The 15852-nt window shown below is 41.8% G+C and overlaps 1 protein-coding gene across 1 annotated transcript in view; it reads left to right on the top strand.

The window, feature by feature from the left end:
- The first annotated feature begins 174 nt into the window (after positions 1–174).
- Positions 175–15852, top strand: part of frmpd4 (FERM and PDZ domain containing 4) — a 103265-nt gene continuing 87587 nt past the window's right edge. The window contains exon 1 of the mRNA XM_062069145.1: positions 175–477. Within this exon, the coding sequence (XP_061925129.1) occupies positions 434–477 (44 nt within the window). The 5' untranslated portion in view covers positions 175–433. The remainder of the gene's footprint in view (positions 478–15852) is intronic.

Genomic DNA, 15852 nt, shown 5'->3' with positions numbered 1-15852 from the left:
CGTGCAAATTGGCGTGCGGGAATAATGTAAATATTGCAGTCACTTCGCTGAAACGTGTTGGGCCCCCGGTGGAGCGGAGGTGAGGCGTTCATGGAGGCGGCCTCATTGATCCCTCTGTTTTCTGACGCACTGGCCCGGAATGTGATGTTATTTCATTACTGAGGCAGAAGCGACGAGCTGGTTCTCCACCCCGGAGGGCGCTGCCGACCAGTCAACTCGGACAGACAGACGGGAGACCGGAGACGGGGGTGCGCGCAGTACGTGATCGTGGCCGAGCGGGCTCAGTCTGACGGCTTCACTTGTCGACGGAAAGTCCGAATAAAAGCCAACTTTGCCGAGTCGGGGGCAAGCGGAGTGCATTTCAGTGTAAAAGGGGGGCTCTAAATGCCTTGACGGGAAACGAAGCGCCGCTCCTGAGAACCCGTCAGCCGCGATGAACCCGGACGACAACGAAGTGGGCATCTTTACTGTCATCCAGTGAGTAGCGCTCCGTGGGCTTTGTTGTTGTGCTGTGATGTAACTCAGTCAGAGATGATCACGCTCAGGCGTGACATGCTCGCTGTTGGGGATTCCAACTTTACTGCAGAAGATTTCATTGCAAGTTGATTTTTCCATAGACAAAGTTCCCTTTGATGCAAACATTGCAGGACTCGCCTCATTGGTGGTAATTATTGGCGTGGGATCGAATATTGATGCACCAGATTTAGATATCAAAACTGTTGCTGTCTGCTGTGCAATTTGGCAAAATCATGGCGTGGCGCATCCGTTAATTTTTGGAATCTCATCATCTTTTCTCGCTGAAGGTCCTGATTCGCCTCTTTCAATTCCTGCAATGTTTTTTTCCGGCCGATTAATCAGCTAATCGCAAGTAGTCGCATTTGGATTGGAGTTGACGACTGAATCAATTTTATTGTCATGTGGACAAGAGAACATTTGTGTTTGGTGGTGTAGCTCGGTTCCTGGTTCGATCCCCGCTTCAGCCATCCTAGTCACTGCCGATGTGTCCTTGGGCAAGACTCTTTATCCACCTGCTCCCAGTGCCACCCACACTTGTTTAAAGAAATTAAAAAAAATGAAGTAAAAAAAAATTTCACAATGTAAATGGTAGTGATGGGTTGATGAAGCGTCATGAAGCGTTTTGACACATTGCAAAACTGTATTGATACTGTGTCGATACTGTGTCACTAAATACTGACATCTGCTGGACATTAAAAATCCCTACAGGCAACCTATGGACCGACTCAACTGACACTGATTTTATGACCTAGTATATACAATAATATAAACCAAGTCATTGTATTTCATTTAGGATTATTTCATATCTTCATTTAAATAAAAATATATTTTAATCTTTTTTAGATACAGTCAATAAATAATGTGAACATGTATCATAACATGGAAACCTAAGAGAACGTGTTGTGAATGAGGATGCTTGTGGACTGGGAATTTTTTTTCTTTTTTTTTTTAACACATTTTTATTTTAAAAAAAAAACAGTTTTTCCAACGTATTCAATTTTAGACGATTTCTCTTCTTAGTTATTATTTCTCCGGCTGTAGAAAAGAGCCGCTCACAGGGCACAGAGGAGGCGTCAGTGCGACACAGTTTGCGTATCGGTCATGTGACCGAAACAGCTCATGATCGGTCACGTGACTTTCTAAAAGCGGTACGCGCATCGACTCAGGGTTTTGCTCTACGGGCTCGACGCATGCACCGATGCATCGGTGTTGCCGGACCCATCACTAGTAAATGGTAAATGGTAAATGGTAAATGGTTTTACTTGTATAGCGCTTTTCTACCGTTTTAAGGAACTCAAAGCGCTTTGACGCTATTTCCACATTCACCCATTCACACACACATTCACACACTGATGGCGGGAGCTGCCATGCAGGGCGCTAACCAGGACCCATCAGGAGCAAGGGTGAAGTGTCTTGCTCAAGGACACAAGGGACGTGACTCGGATGGTAGAAGGTGGGGATTGTAAAGTCACAAGTCACAGTCCAAGGCACAGGTGGCATCCTATGACAGTTCCACGCTGGAAATCACTGAGAGCGGCCCATTCTTTCACAAACGTTTGTAGAAACAGTCTCCATGCCTAAGTGCTTGATTGTATACACCTGTGGCCGGGCCAAGTGATCATTACACCTGATTCTGATCATTTGGATGGGTGGCCAAATACTTTTGGCAATATAGTGTATATTAAGGAATAATATTGCGGCTTCACCGAAGATAAGAAATGATAATACAACAGGTTTAATGTCTTGATCTTGAGAGAATTAGGTCGGGATATACAAATGTAAAAAGTAGTAATTTTGCTTTAACAAAGTTGTAAATTTATATTTTCTAGTATAATGGGGGTTTTTTTTCGATTTTTTTGGTGAGAAAATGTCTTTAAAATTATTTGGAATATAACAATAAAATAATTTTCACAAATTAAAAAAATGTTTGCAATACTGCGAGAATTACATCAGAAAATTGTGATGTACTGATGCAAAGTGGAAAAGTAAAATACGACAACGGAGACCCCGGACCGTTGAACAACTTAAAATGTACATCAAGCAAGAATGGGACAGAATTCCACCTAAAAAGCTTCAAAAATTGGACTCCTCAGTTCCCAAATGTTTACTGAGTGAAGTGAATTGAATTGAATTATATTGATATAGCGCTTTTCTCTAGTGACTCAAAGCGCTTTACATAGTGAAACCCATTATCTAAGTTGAATTTAAACCAGTGTGGATGGCACTGGGAGCAGGTGGGTGAAGTGTCTTGCCCAAGGACACGACGGCAGTGAATCGGATGGCGGGAGCGGGGATCGAACCTAGAACCCTCAAGTTGCTGGCACGGCCACTCTACCAACCGAGCTATGCCGCCCCGAGTGTTGTGTTAAAAGGAAAGGCCATGTAACACAGTGGTAAAAATACCCCTGTGCCAACTTTTTCGCTGCCATTAAATTCTAAGTTAACCTCTTAAGGCCAAAGTGTCCTGTCTGTGTGATCATGTTTTGTTTTAGTCATGTTCGGTTTTGTTTTTGGACTCTTTGGGCACTTTTGTTTGTTTTATCACCATAGCAACCCATTAGTTTTCACCTGTCATGTCACGCACCTGTTTTCACTAATCATGTCACTATTATTTCAGAATCAGAATCAGAATCAGAATAGTTTTATTGCCATTGTTTGAGAATGGGTTCACAAACTAGGAATTTTTCTTGGTGCAATCGTGCAACATAAAACACATATAACACATATTTGGTAATAAAAAGAGCTGTAACTGAGCTATCAGATCATGTTATAGACTTAGAAGGAATTCAAGGAATTCAAGGAATTCAAGGAGCTACTGTTAGCTGTTACTGTTACTGTTGTTTAAGCCCATTGTTGCCAGGAAGTCAGCCTGGCGACATCACACTCTCTACACACCCTTATGATCCATGCTGCTCTTTTTCATGCCCTTTTCTCGTCCAAGTAAGTTTTCTTTATTCACGCCATAGTTTGCAAGTTTTGTTTTTTTGTCCATAGTTCTGCCTTTGTGCGCGTTTTTGTTTTTATAGCCAAGTTTTGTACTTCCGCCCTTGTGCGCGCCTTTTGTTTATTCCTTTTTTGAGTGTTAAAATTAAATTTGTATTCACCTGCACGTCATGTCTGGTCCAAATCATTTGCACCACGGGAGAACAAACCACGCCATAGTCCAAGTCTTGACACCAAGCTGTTTGCATACATGTTTTTATTTATTTATCTTTGCTATTTGGGCTTATTGGACCCTAATTAGAACACAAACTAAGAATCATCTTTTTATATGATGTACTTTTAGTCCATAAGTAACAAACGTGTACTTCATGTTAAGTGACATGCCAATTCTTATTTTTACACTTTTTTTTCTCCAAATTCCATTGTATGTTATCCTCTTCTGACACCATTAGACGGCAGTATAAGTGTCCACATAAGGGCCATAAGACCCCAATTCAGTAGTGTACAAGATTTTGGAAATAAGAGCTAAAAGGTGCTGTCCACGCATGTGGCCAACAAAGCCTTTTTATTATTTGCAAAAACAAAACCACGTTTCTCAGTTCAAACATTGAATATCTTGTCTTTTCAGTCTGTTCAATTAAATATAAGTTGAAAAGGATTTGCAAATCATTGTATTCTGTTTTATTGATGATTTACACAAGGTGACAACTTCACTGGTTTTGTGTTTTGTATTATGTTTGACTATAGGTGCCTACAACCGACCTATAATTGGTCACTTTTGGGTCCCGATCCACCGGTTGAGTTTCTCCAGAGTGGCACCAACACACATTTTGTTGAAATTAGTGCAGCTGCAATAAAGTATGAAACATTAAGAAAATGCACGCAGTCCAAGGCTGTGGCTGTTTTCCCAACGCTGCTTTTAAGGCAACATTTATGCCTCTGTGTCGCATGCTTAGCAATTCGAGCAGAATGGCTGCACTCTACTTATTTTCTGCTTTTTAGAGGCGAGCAGCCTTCCAACGGCATGGCTTGCAAAATTTAGGCACTGCTGGGTTTTAAGTGACCATGTGTACCCAAATGAGTGGATTCAGCTGATTCAAAAGGGGCACTGAGGGGAAGGACAGCATGATTGGGTGGTGTAAAGCTTTGACCATATTCTCCTTAGTTCACGCTGCCGTCTGACCTTAATATCTGCTGCCACTCACGTTGGCTTCGGGCCCGCATGCCCGAATGGGCAAACACAACTGTCCAGAATCCGCTGAGTCTCTCAAAAGCTCTCGCCAAAGGACACTGTTGCTATATTTAAAGCAAATCAGTCGGCATCTATTCATCAGTCGGCTTCGTCCTTTTTGTCAAATCTCCTTTCTGCTCTATCAAAGACGGAGCATATTTGCCCTTTTTGTCCCTCGACAATGGTCTGGAACATCAGATAAAAAATTTAAAAAAAAAAAACAGTGGTCTTCATCTTGCTCATCATCATTGAAAAAAGACCTGCGTGTGCCTGACCCTGAGTCAGAGAGACAACATTTTTATTGCTGAGGCAGGTTGAGTCACAATGGAGGAGCTAACACGTTGTGGCGTTATAAAAGAGGATGGTTGCGTCACGACTGTGGCTGGAGCTTGAGAATTGCCCATAATATACACCCCTCACATTTCGCCAAACTATTTTTACGCCAGTATATCTTCTCAAGGGAAATACTATACCTTTAAGTAGTCAGTGTACAGCAGGCGGCCATACCATGAGACACCATACCTTGGGAGAAATGTTTTTTTTGCAGCAAATTCCTAAAAACAATAAAGTGCTGCTAGAGGAACTTGGACCACTGTTAATGCATTAGAAGATTGTTGCATTGGCATTTTAACCTTGCAAGCAAACCTAGAACACAGGGGTGCAAACGAGTGATTTACATGAGTAAGGTGTTCCTCTAGGCATCCCTTTAAGACCCCTCCTTTTTGTCAGTTACAAATGTTTTTTTCATAATGTGATTTACAGCAGGGTTCCTTAACTATTGTTGGGCTGCGAACGCCTCCTATTATTTTGACTAGGGGGGCCAAATTTAGAGAAAAAAAGGTGCCTGGGGGCCGATATATTTCGATCTATCATGTATATATATATATAGTACAGGCCAAAAGTTTGGACACACTTTCTCATTTCAATGCGTTTTCTTTATTTTCATGACTATTTACATTGTAGATTGTCACTGACGGCATCAAAACTATGACACCTGTGAAGTGAAAACCCTTTCAGGTGACTACCTCTTGAAGTTCATCGAGAGAATGCCAAGAGTGTGCAAAACAGTAATCAGAGCAAAGGGTGGCTATTTTGAAGAAACTATAATATAAAACATGTTTTCAGTTATTTCACCTTTTATTGTTAAGTACATAACTTCACATGTGTTCGTTCATAGTTATGATGCCTTCAGTGACAATCTACAATGTAAATAGTCATGAAAATAAAGAAAACACATTGAATGAGGAGAAGGTGTGTCCAAACTTTTGGCCTGTACTGTATATACATACATACATATACACACAAATGTGTATATATATATATATATATATATATATATATATATATATATATATATATATATATATATATATATATATATATATATATATATATATATACACACAGTCACACACACATACATACATGTACACACATATGTATGCACACACACACACGCTCACATCAACCACAACTGTAGTCCAAGAACCATTAAAAAGTAGCAATTAAATAAATCAGAAGTTATACTCACAAGTGACTCAAAACTTCAGTAGTTTTTTCACGGACGACTTACTTCATACTTGCCAACCTTGAGATCTCCGATTCTGGGAGGTGGGGGTGGGGCGGGGCGGGGGTGTGGTTGGGCGTGGGGGGCGTGGTTGGGGGCGTGGTTAAGAGGGGAGGAGTATATTTACAGCTAGAATTCACCAACTCGAGTATTTCATATATATACTGTATATATATATATATATATATATATATATATATATATATATATATATATATATATATATATATATATATATATATGCTGTTTATATCGTGGGAAAGCGGACGTGAAAACAGACTGTTGCCGCTGTCCCCACTCAGGTCCGCATGGAGCTGGAGGGGGCGTGGCCTCCAGCTCCGGGTGAATTCCGGGAGATTTTCGGGAGAACATTTCTTCCGGGAGGTTTTCGGGAGAGGCGCTGAATTCCGGGAGTCTCCCGGAAAATCCGGGAGGGTTGGCAAGTATGACTCTTGGTGATGTTCACGTGGGTCAAAGGACAAAAACTAAGCATCAACACTTCAATTGTGCCTTACGGGAATACAAAAATGTTATGTAAATTAAGTGCAATAACTTGATGCGAAATGCTAATAGTAGTACATACAGTATTGTATGTAATGTAGCATATTCTTTAAAAATGTTTGTACTAGCATTCTTTTGTTGTTGTAAAGTACTTTAAAGGGGAACTGCACTTCTTCTTGGAATTCTTGTTGCCTGAAATGTGAACATTTCCACTGACACAGATGACAGCACATAATATAAATGTTCTTTTTACCAGTTTGAAAGTAATTATTGATGATTTGTCACTTTTTACCATCAGTACGTTTCTATGCACTAAATGAATCTTATTTTTTTCAAATAATTCAGTTTATTCTATTTTTACATCTACATGTGACGTTCTAGTTTCCATGCCCGTATTTCTAATGTTACTGATGACTATTCGCAGTGTGCCTCTCGCGCACTAGGGGGCGATTGTGGTCATTTCAGCTTGTTTAGCTCTGTGGGAATGTAAATACAACAGAAGAGGAGGATGCTACATGCTAATAAGCTAGCGCTAGTAACTTTTAAGCTCCGGATCTAACAGATAGCTACAAATTCCACTCGGCTATTTAGTGTTTTGGTAATGATTTAATGTGTTTAAATGACACTTGTGGTGAGTAGCATCCTCAAAAACATACAAAAAGATCGTCAACTCTTTTTGGAGGTTTCTGTTCACCAATTGTCTCAAACAGCCGGGATGTGCTGGTGTCATGTCACGTAACTAACGTGTCTTCTTTTGGGAACATTCTATAAAGTCACTATTTTAGCCTCTATACAACAGTTGTTACTTGTCTACATACGGAAAAGTTTCTTTGGTAGAAGATATTAGCAATATTCATTAGCTGCTCAAAATGCACTGATGCTGTGGATAGACGATATTTGATGTTAGCGCATTTAAGCAAAGTGCTTCTTTTTCATCCCTGTTGCTTTTATCAAGAGAAGAATTATCGGCCCTGCTTGGCTCACAGACAAAGCTAATTGGCTCTTGGTGGGTTTTGACAGAGGTGTCCTTGTCCGTTGGCTTTGATTCATGAGGGCGAGGGTTTTCCTCTTTTAGATTACACAGGCACTGTGATTCTTCATCTGTCATCGAGGTGTAATGTGCTCGTTTGGTGATTGTGTCTAACAAAAAAGAATAGCATATTTTTGCCTTGAAGAAACCATAGCATCCAGATGACCACATTTTTACTAACAAGTTCTCTTTATGTATGTTTTGCCCCTGAAAATAAATCTGGCAGTCGTTCCCAAAATATCAATTATTTTTTGAGTAATGGGTAAATAACTAACTGTACCCAATATGCCGCCCCCTTTTGGTGTGACGTCTACAGAACTGGAGCCCATTTCCCAGCATAGACAGATCACTTAATTGCATGTTTTTGTCACCTTGGTCCAAGATTACTTAAAAACTGATACGGTAACATAATGAACAAAAAATAAATCTAAAAGAATCTGCATTTCCGGACTTCCCTGCTCTTCCGTGGACACCATAGCCTGTGTTTCCTCATGCTCTTTTAGCATTTCTTCATGCCCATGGTAGGGTTTCCCAAGGCAAACTGGTCCGAGGTGATGGGTCAGACTAAGAGCGGTTCAAAAGACTCTTAAGAAGAAAAGACGACCCAGGAACCGCACCTAGCCCAGGCGAGTGATACCGGGGCTCCACTCTGGAGCCAGGCCCAGAGCAGGGGCTCGCCAGCAAGCACCTGGTGGCTGGGATTTCCTTCTTTCATTTGCTATAGACAGCTCAAAAAGTTACAGGCGGATTTTCATCTAACTTTCCGAAAATGTCTAAAATGGAATAAGGAACAAGTCATTACATTTTAGGGCTGATCCCTACCTTACGTTTATGTTACGGGTTTGACCTTCAGTGTGTGTACTGTATGCTTGCGGTCCTGCCTCCACTCACATAATCAAAGGCAGTGGATGACTAACAAGAGGGTTCGCTTTATTTCTTTCATTTCGCTATATCCATCCATTTTCTACCGCTTGTTCCTTTCGGGGTCGCGGGGGGTGCTGGAGCCTATCTCAGCTGCATTCGGGCGGAAGGCGGGGTACACCCTGGGCAAGTCGCCACTTCATCACAGGGCCAACACAGATAGACAGACCTATCCCCAGGTGCATGTCTTTGGAGGTGGGAAGAAGCCGGAGTACCCTGAGGGAAACCACTCAGTCTCTGGGAGAACATGCAAACTCCACACAAAAAGATCCCGAACCCGGGGGATCGAACCCAGGACCTTCGTACTGTGAGGTAAACGCTATAGATAGCTCAAAATGTTATGGGCTCATTTTAATTAAACTTTCAGAACATTTCAGATATTAGACTAAGAAACAAGTAATTATATTTTGGGACCGATTAATATCGGGAGATAGGGCCTGGCAGCGGTCTGCGCTCTCCGCATAGGCGCCGATCCCGTGGGTGCTCCGGGGCCCGAACCCACGTGGGATAGATGGCAAATTCTTTCTCACCACCAAGCAAAAAACGCGCATGCTCAGGCCCCTTCTACACTAAGCCGGCTAAGGTTATCCAGGGTAAATACCACCTAACCTTATCCTTGTCCCTCCGTCAGCCGGCGCAACGCAACCTAATTTGCATGCGCGGAAAATGCGCACGTCATTGATTTGTGTGCAAGTTCTTAAATTTAACTTATCTAAACAATATCCGGTATTGTGGTATTTCAATTAACTGGAATCCAGTTTGCTGTGGGGCCCTATTGTAGTGAATCACACCTGAGCCATCATAAATTAATCAAATCTTAATTGGACACGTGAAAGTACACAATGTGATAAAGAACCCGGGATGTAGATATCTGGTCAGGACACTCTTTTGCCTTCACCTTCATTGTCCATTCTTTTTTGGTGACTTTATATACTCTGGACCTAGACGTTGAGTCCGCGACATACATGGCGGACAATAACTGATACAGTCTGCTTTGCCAGTTCGCCGTTTTCCGTAGTCTTCCCTCGACGGCCAGGTAATACAAAGCACACGCTACCTTTTTTATCACATCCACGGGAGCTCGCATTCTCGTTGACTCTCCTTCGACAAATGGACAAAGTTTTTCGGTAAGTAAAATCACAGCTGACCCGGACATTCGAAAGTTCTCTTGCCGTCTGAGAAGTGTTGTATCCCAAATAGCTGCAATCGCTTTCTCTTAAGGTATTCATGTGTGATTTCCACAAGCATCTGTACAGACAGAAGGAGAAACACGGGCATATCTGGATGACTTACCTCCTTATTTCCAGTGTTTACCTCCGAGTTACGAAACCATTTTATTATGAAGCTGGCTCTGGCACGTTCTTTCTGACGTCAATTCCTGTGTGGGCGCGGTCTTTCTGGCATCACTTCCTCTCCGAACTCAGTTTGTAAACGATCAATGAGTCCATACAAAGCCAAGAGCCGAAGATTCAAGAAACACATGGCGCACTTACCCGTGTAAAAAAATGTTCGAGGAGGGGGACCTTAAACGATAGTTCAGTGTGGCTGAAACGGGGCTTAGGCTAAATAATTATTCGTTTAAGGGGTTATCCGGCTTAGTGTAGACATAGCCTCAGAAAAGTAGCGTCAGGTTTACCGCCCGTCCGAGCACCCACTGGCAGAAATGTAGATCGGCGCCTATGGCTCTCCGAGTGCTTTTTTGAGTTTTAAGGTATGCAGCAAAGCTTTTTTTTATTTGTACAAAGCTGCCATGTGGGCGCATAATGTACACAGGGTGGATTCATCTACATAGGGACGGTTAGGATGAGAATTTTCCTTCATGCTGTCATGAAAACCCGAAACGTCAAAAGCAAGCGTTTGCCGTCCCTTCTCTCCAAAGTGGAGCAAACAAGATATCGGTCATAAACAGGCTCTAGAAACACATTTTATTGCTAAAACATAATTAAAAACATACATTTTGTATAATCCTGGTTTAATTTTAAACTGCTCAATGACCGGGGTAATTGGTTTCTGGTTCAACTCCGCCAGTCCGCGATAGCATCATCTCCTTTAGAAGCCGGCGACAATTGTGTTTGCTTGGGATGTATATATTTGGAGGCCTCTCGTAGTGATTGGCATCACGGAGAGGAAGCTTTTAACAGTTTCGAAAAGGTCAAAATCATAAATGCATCATTCACTTCTCAATGCGCAGCTGTGAGCTCGACCAGGGGATGAGGAGTGGTAGTGGCACATCAGGTCCTGCTCCACTCTCCACTCTGTTGCGTCCCCCCCCCCCCCCCTCCGACAATATCTTGCACAGCACGCTGCAAGCTCTCCACGGCTGCACAACCTGTCCTGCTCTCTGGCAACAACAGCTGATTGATAACACCCAAGGCGTTAGGGACTTGTAGGTACAACCAGCTGCATTCTTTAGGTGCAGTTCTTCACATTCCCACATCCTTTCCTCCCTCCCTCATATCCATCCATCCTCCTCCCGCTCTCTCTCGCTCTCTCTCTCTCTCTCTCTCTCTCTCTCTCTCCCGTTCTCTCTCTCTCTGTTACCCTGCTTCTGTCCAAAGCTGTTGTTCTTGTGCGACTCCCGCACATAATTCCGCCGCGCTGGAAATTAAATGAAGGTGGCTTAACGCAGCTAACACAGGCATGCTTTGAAGGGTGGAATCAGGCAAGGGGTGGGGGGGGGAGGCTCTTACACCACCAGATCCTTTTCCACGGGCTGTAGTGGATTTGCAAGGCGAGGACACAGCAATCACTCAGCCATGCAGAAGCCCAGACAACAGGAATAATCTCTCCCCCTGACTTGTGGGAGCTACACTTTTTTTTCCCCCGAGTTCATTCCTGAATTATTTATATAGACGGTGTCGGACAATGCAGCCGGAGTGAGACGGCAGGCGAGATTTGTTGCCTTGACTGCGACCTGCAGCGCGCATGGACGTGTTCAGCTTTGTGAAGATGCCAAAGCTGACGGGGTGAGTCCGCTTACGTGTAAAACAACCGGCGTCGGTTTTAACACGGAACGACGACAAAATGGTTGCAAGTTTATGACCTGATGCTCGAGAGTGCGGAAAAAGTGATGTGATGAACTAGGATATGTGCCGTCAGTGTGGGGCGGATGCAGGACCCGATGCAGCGCAGGTGTCTCAAATGTCGGCATGCAAGTTTTACTAAAAGACCTTCAAGGTGACCATGTAGAGTGGGGATCTTACTTCAAACTAGGGTTGTACGGTATACCGGTATTGGTATAGTACCGCGATACTAATGAATCATATTCGTTACTATACCACCTGACATCCACTGTAATTATACCAAGTACAATAGCGTATCTTGTCCATACTACTATGATTACATTGATATTTTTAAGCATCACAAAAACCTTTTTTTTTAATTTGTTGTATTTGTATTATGTTTATAAACTCAGGAAATATGTCCCTGGACACATGAGGACTTTGAATATGACCAATCATTTAACGACTTGGTATCGGATTGATACGTAAATTTGTGGTGTCATCCAAAACTAATGTAAAGCATCCGACTAACAGAATAATAAGTGATTATTACATTTTAACAGAAGTGTAGATAGAGCATGTTAAAAGAGAAAGTAAGCAGATAATATCAGTAAATGAACAAGTATATTAATAATAAATTTTCTACCACATGTCCTTAATAATATTGACAAAATAATAGAATGGAAAATGACACAATATGTTACTGCATATGTCAGCAGACTAAATTAGGAGCCTTTGTTTGTTTACTTACTACTAAAAGACAAGTTGTCTTGTATGTTCACTGTTTTATTTAAGGACATTGCAATAAGAAACATATGTTTAATGTAACCTAAGATTTTTTTGTCAAACTAAAGCCAATAATGAAATTTTTTGTGGTCCACTTTATTTAGAAAAGTACCGAAAAGTATCGAAATACATTTTGGTACCGGTGCCGGCTCCAAAATATTGTTATCGGGACAACACTACTCCAAACCAACACACACTTTCAAACCAGAGAATGCCAGTCAAATGTCAAAGGATGACATATAGGACGTTATATGTGGCACATGGGCTTTAGGTTTCCCATCCTCTGGTTTAGTTTGTGATTAGTGGTGATGGGAAGTATACTGTATGTGATTAATCACAAACAATATCATCCTTGTCATGTATAGACGCAGATTAACCACACTATTTATCCTGAGAGCACATGCTGATTTACCTTAACTGCGGATGGTTACCTGAAAGGCGGCGTGGGTTGTTTTACGGTCGGTGATCAGGTCGATGCCTACGCCAGTGTAAAGATGAGTGAGGAGCGTTTTTAGTCAGTTAATCTCGACCCTTCCTCTTGTTAAGTGCCTTGTGTTATTAGGGCCCGCACGGCCCATGTAAAAGGAATCCCAACGGGAGTCCTTTTGCATTGGGACGAAAGGACCTATTGAAATTGCAAGTTTTTTTTTTCCATTTATTATTTATTACTGTTTTTCCCTTATTGCCTATTTACTACGGTTTCTCAAAATACTCCCCGATGGGACTTTTGTTTGTTTTGTTTAGTCTTTACTTGAAGGGACAATGCACAGCAACATTAAGCTCAAAGACAGATATGTTCTGCACCAGATCATTGCTAAATAGCTAATTTCCATCTGCAGTCCCTGGCTACCTAAATTAAAAAGATACAAAAAACATGAAATACAATTATACTATAGCATGTAATCAAATTGAGAAAAGTCATAAAATGACCTTTCATTGACACATACTTATACATTACAACCACCTCTCATTTACATTATAACACATAGACAATACATGCTCTTGTTCACATCTGTCATAATTTGTAAAATCAACCATAACTTTAACAGACACACCTTACAGTTTGCAACAACATTTTTTCATGCATAAATATAATACACATTAAGTTGTTAAAGGCCTACTGAAATGAATTTTTTTTATTTAAACGGGGATAGCAGATCTATTCTATGTGTCATACTTGATCATTTCGCGATATTGCCATATTTTTGCTGAAAGGATTTAGTATAGAACAACGACGATAAAGATTGCAACTTTTGGTATCTGATAAAAAAAAGGCTTGCCCCTACCGGAAGTAGCGTGACGTAGTCAGTTGAACATATACGCAAAGTTCCCTATTGTTTACAATGATGGCCGCATGAAGTGAGAGAGATTCGGACCGAGAAAGCGACAATTTCCCCATTAATTTGAGCGAGGATGAAAGATTTGTGGATGAGTAAAGTGCAAGTGAAGGACTAGTGGGGAGTTGAAGCTATTCAGATAGGGAAGATGCTGTAAGAGCCGGGGGTGACCTGATATTCAGCTGGGAATGACTACAACAGTAAATAAACACAAGACATATATATACTCTATTAGCCACAACACAACCAGGCTTATATTTAATATGCCACAAATTAATCCTGCATAAAAACACCTGCGTGTTTGTTATGCTAGCTCCTAGCTCCTCTGCTAGCTCCTAGCTCCATAGAACACGCCAATACAATTCAAACACCTGATCAACACACACCATCACTCAGCCCAAAAGACCGTTTCCTTAACCCAAGGTTCATAAAGCTTATATATTTTTAAAAAGTTACGTACGTGACGCGCACATACGGTCAAGTTATCGAATGTTTAGCAGCCAAGGCTGCATACTCACGGTACCTGATATTCAGCTGGGAATGACTACAACAGTAAATAAACACAAGACATATATATACTCTATTAGCCACAACACAACCAGGCTTATATTTAATATGCCACAAATTAATCCTGCATAATAACACCTGCGTGTTTGTTATGCTAGCTCCTAGCTCCTCTGCTAGCTCCTAGCTCCATAGAACACGCCAATACAATTCAAACACCTGATCAACACACACAATCACTCAGCCCAAAAGACCGTTCACCTAACCCAAGGTTCATAAAGCTTATATATTTTTAAAAAGTTACGTACGTGACGCGCACGTAGGTACGGTATGTGTTATGCTAGCTCCTCTGCTAGCTCCTAGCTCCATAGAACACGCCAATACAATTCAAACACATGATCAACACACACAATCACTCAGCCCAAAAGACCGTTCACCTAATCCAAGGTTCATAAAGCTTATATATTTTTAAAAAGTTACGTACGTGACGCGCACGTAGGTACGGTACGTGTTATGCTAGCTCCTCTGCTAGCTCCTAGCTCCATAGAACACGCCAATACAATTCAAACACATGATCAACACACACAATCACTCAGCCCAAAAGACCGTTCACCTAACCCAAGGTTCATAAAGCTTATATATTTTAAAAAAGTTACGTACATACGCAAAAAAAAGCCAAAGCTGCATACTCACAGTAGCACGTCTGCGTCTTTGTCATCCAAATCAAAGTAATCCTGGTAAGAGTCTGTGTTGTCCCAGTTCTCTACAGGCGTCTGTGTATCCAAATCAAAAGTCCTCCTGGTTAGAGTCTCTGTTATCCGAGTTCTTCCATCTTGACTGCATCTTTCGGGAATGTAAACAAAGAAGCGCCGGCTGTGTACTGTTGTGGCTGACTACGTTCGAAAAATACGTCCATTTCGCACCGACAACTTTCTTCTTTGCTTGCTTGGCTTCCTTCTCCATAATGCAATGAACATGATTGAAACAGATTCACGAACACAGATGTCCAGAATACTGTGGAATTATGAAATGAAAACAGAGCTTTTTCGTATCGACTTCAATGTGGAAGGCATACCCGTGTTCGCCGGGCTACGTCACGCGCATACGTCATCCTCAGAGGCGTTTCGAACCGGAAGTTTAGCGGCAAATTTAAAATGTCACTTTATAAGTTAACCCGGCCGTATTGGCATGTGTTATAATGTTAAGATTTCATCATTGATATATAAACTATCAGACTGCGTGGTCGGTAGTAGTGGCTTTCAGTAGGCCTTTAAGTTGTCATGTCAGACATCGTGCCCACCTCAGTGACCGTGTGAGCAGCTTTGATTGCTCCAAAGCCACTGTAGAGGTTGCCCTCTAGTTTGTGGTGGTTCTCCTGACCACCACACACTGGTACGAGAGCCCGGTATTCTGGATTCAATTGTGTTTTATTAAGTCCACTCTGCGGCAAACGCACTCGACTTTTCAGCCTCAGTCTCTCTTGCTGCTCTGTTCTGCTCTCCAGCATGTGTCTC

Source organism: Entelurus aequoreus, linkage group LG14 (genome assembly GCF_033978785.1).
Source record: "Entelurus aequoreus isolate RoL-2023_Sb linkage group LG14, RoL_Eaeq_v1.1, whole genome shotgun sequence".
NCBI classification, from domain to species: Eukaryota; Metazoa; Chordata; class Actinopteri; order Syngnathiformes; family Syngnathidae; genus Entelurus; species Entelurus aequoreus.
The sequence above is the reverse complement of the archived record's forward strand: the minus strand, read 5'-3'. Positions and strand labels throughout refer to the sequence as shown.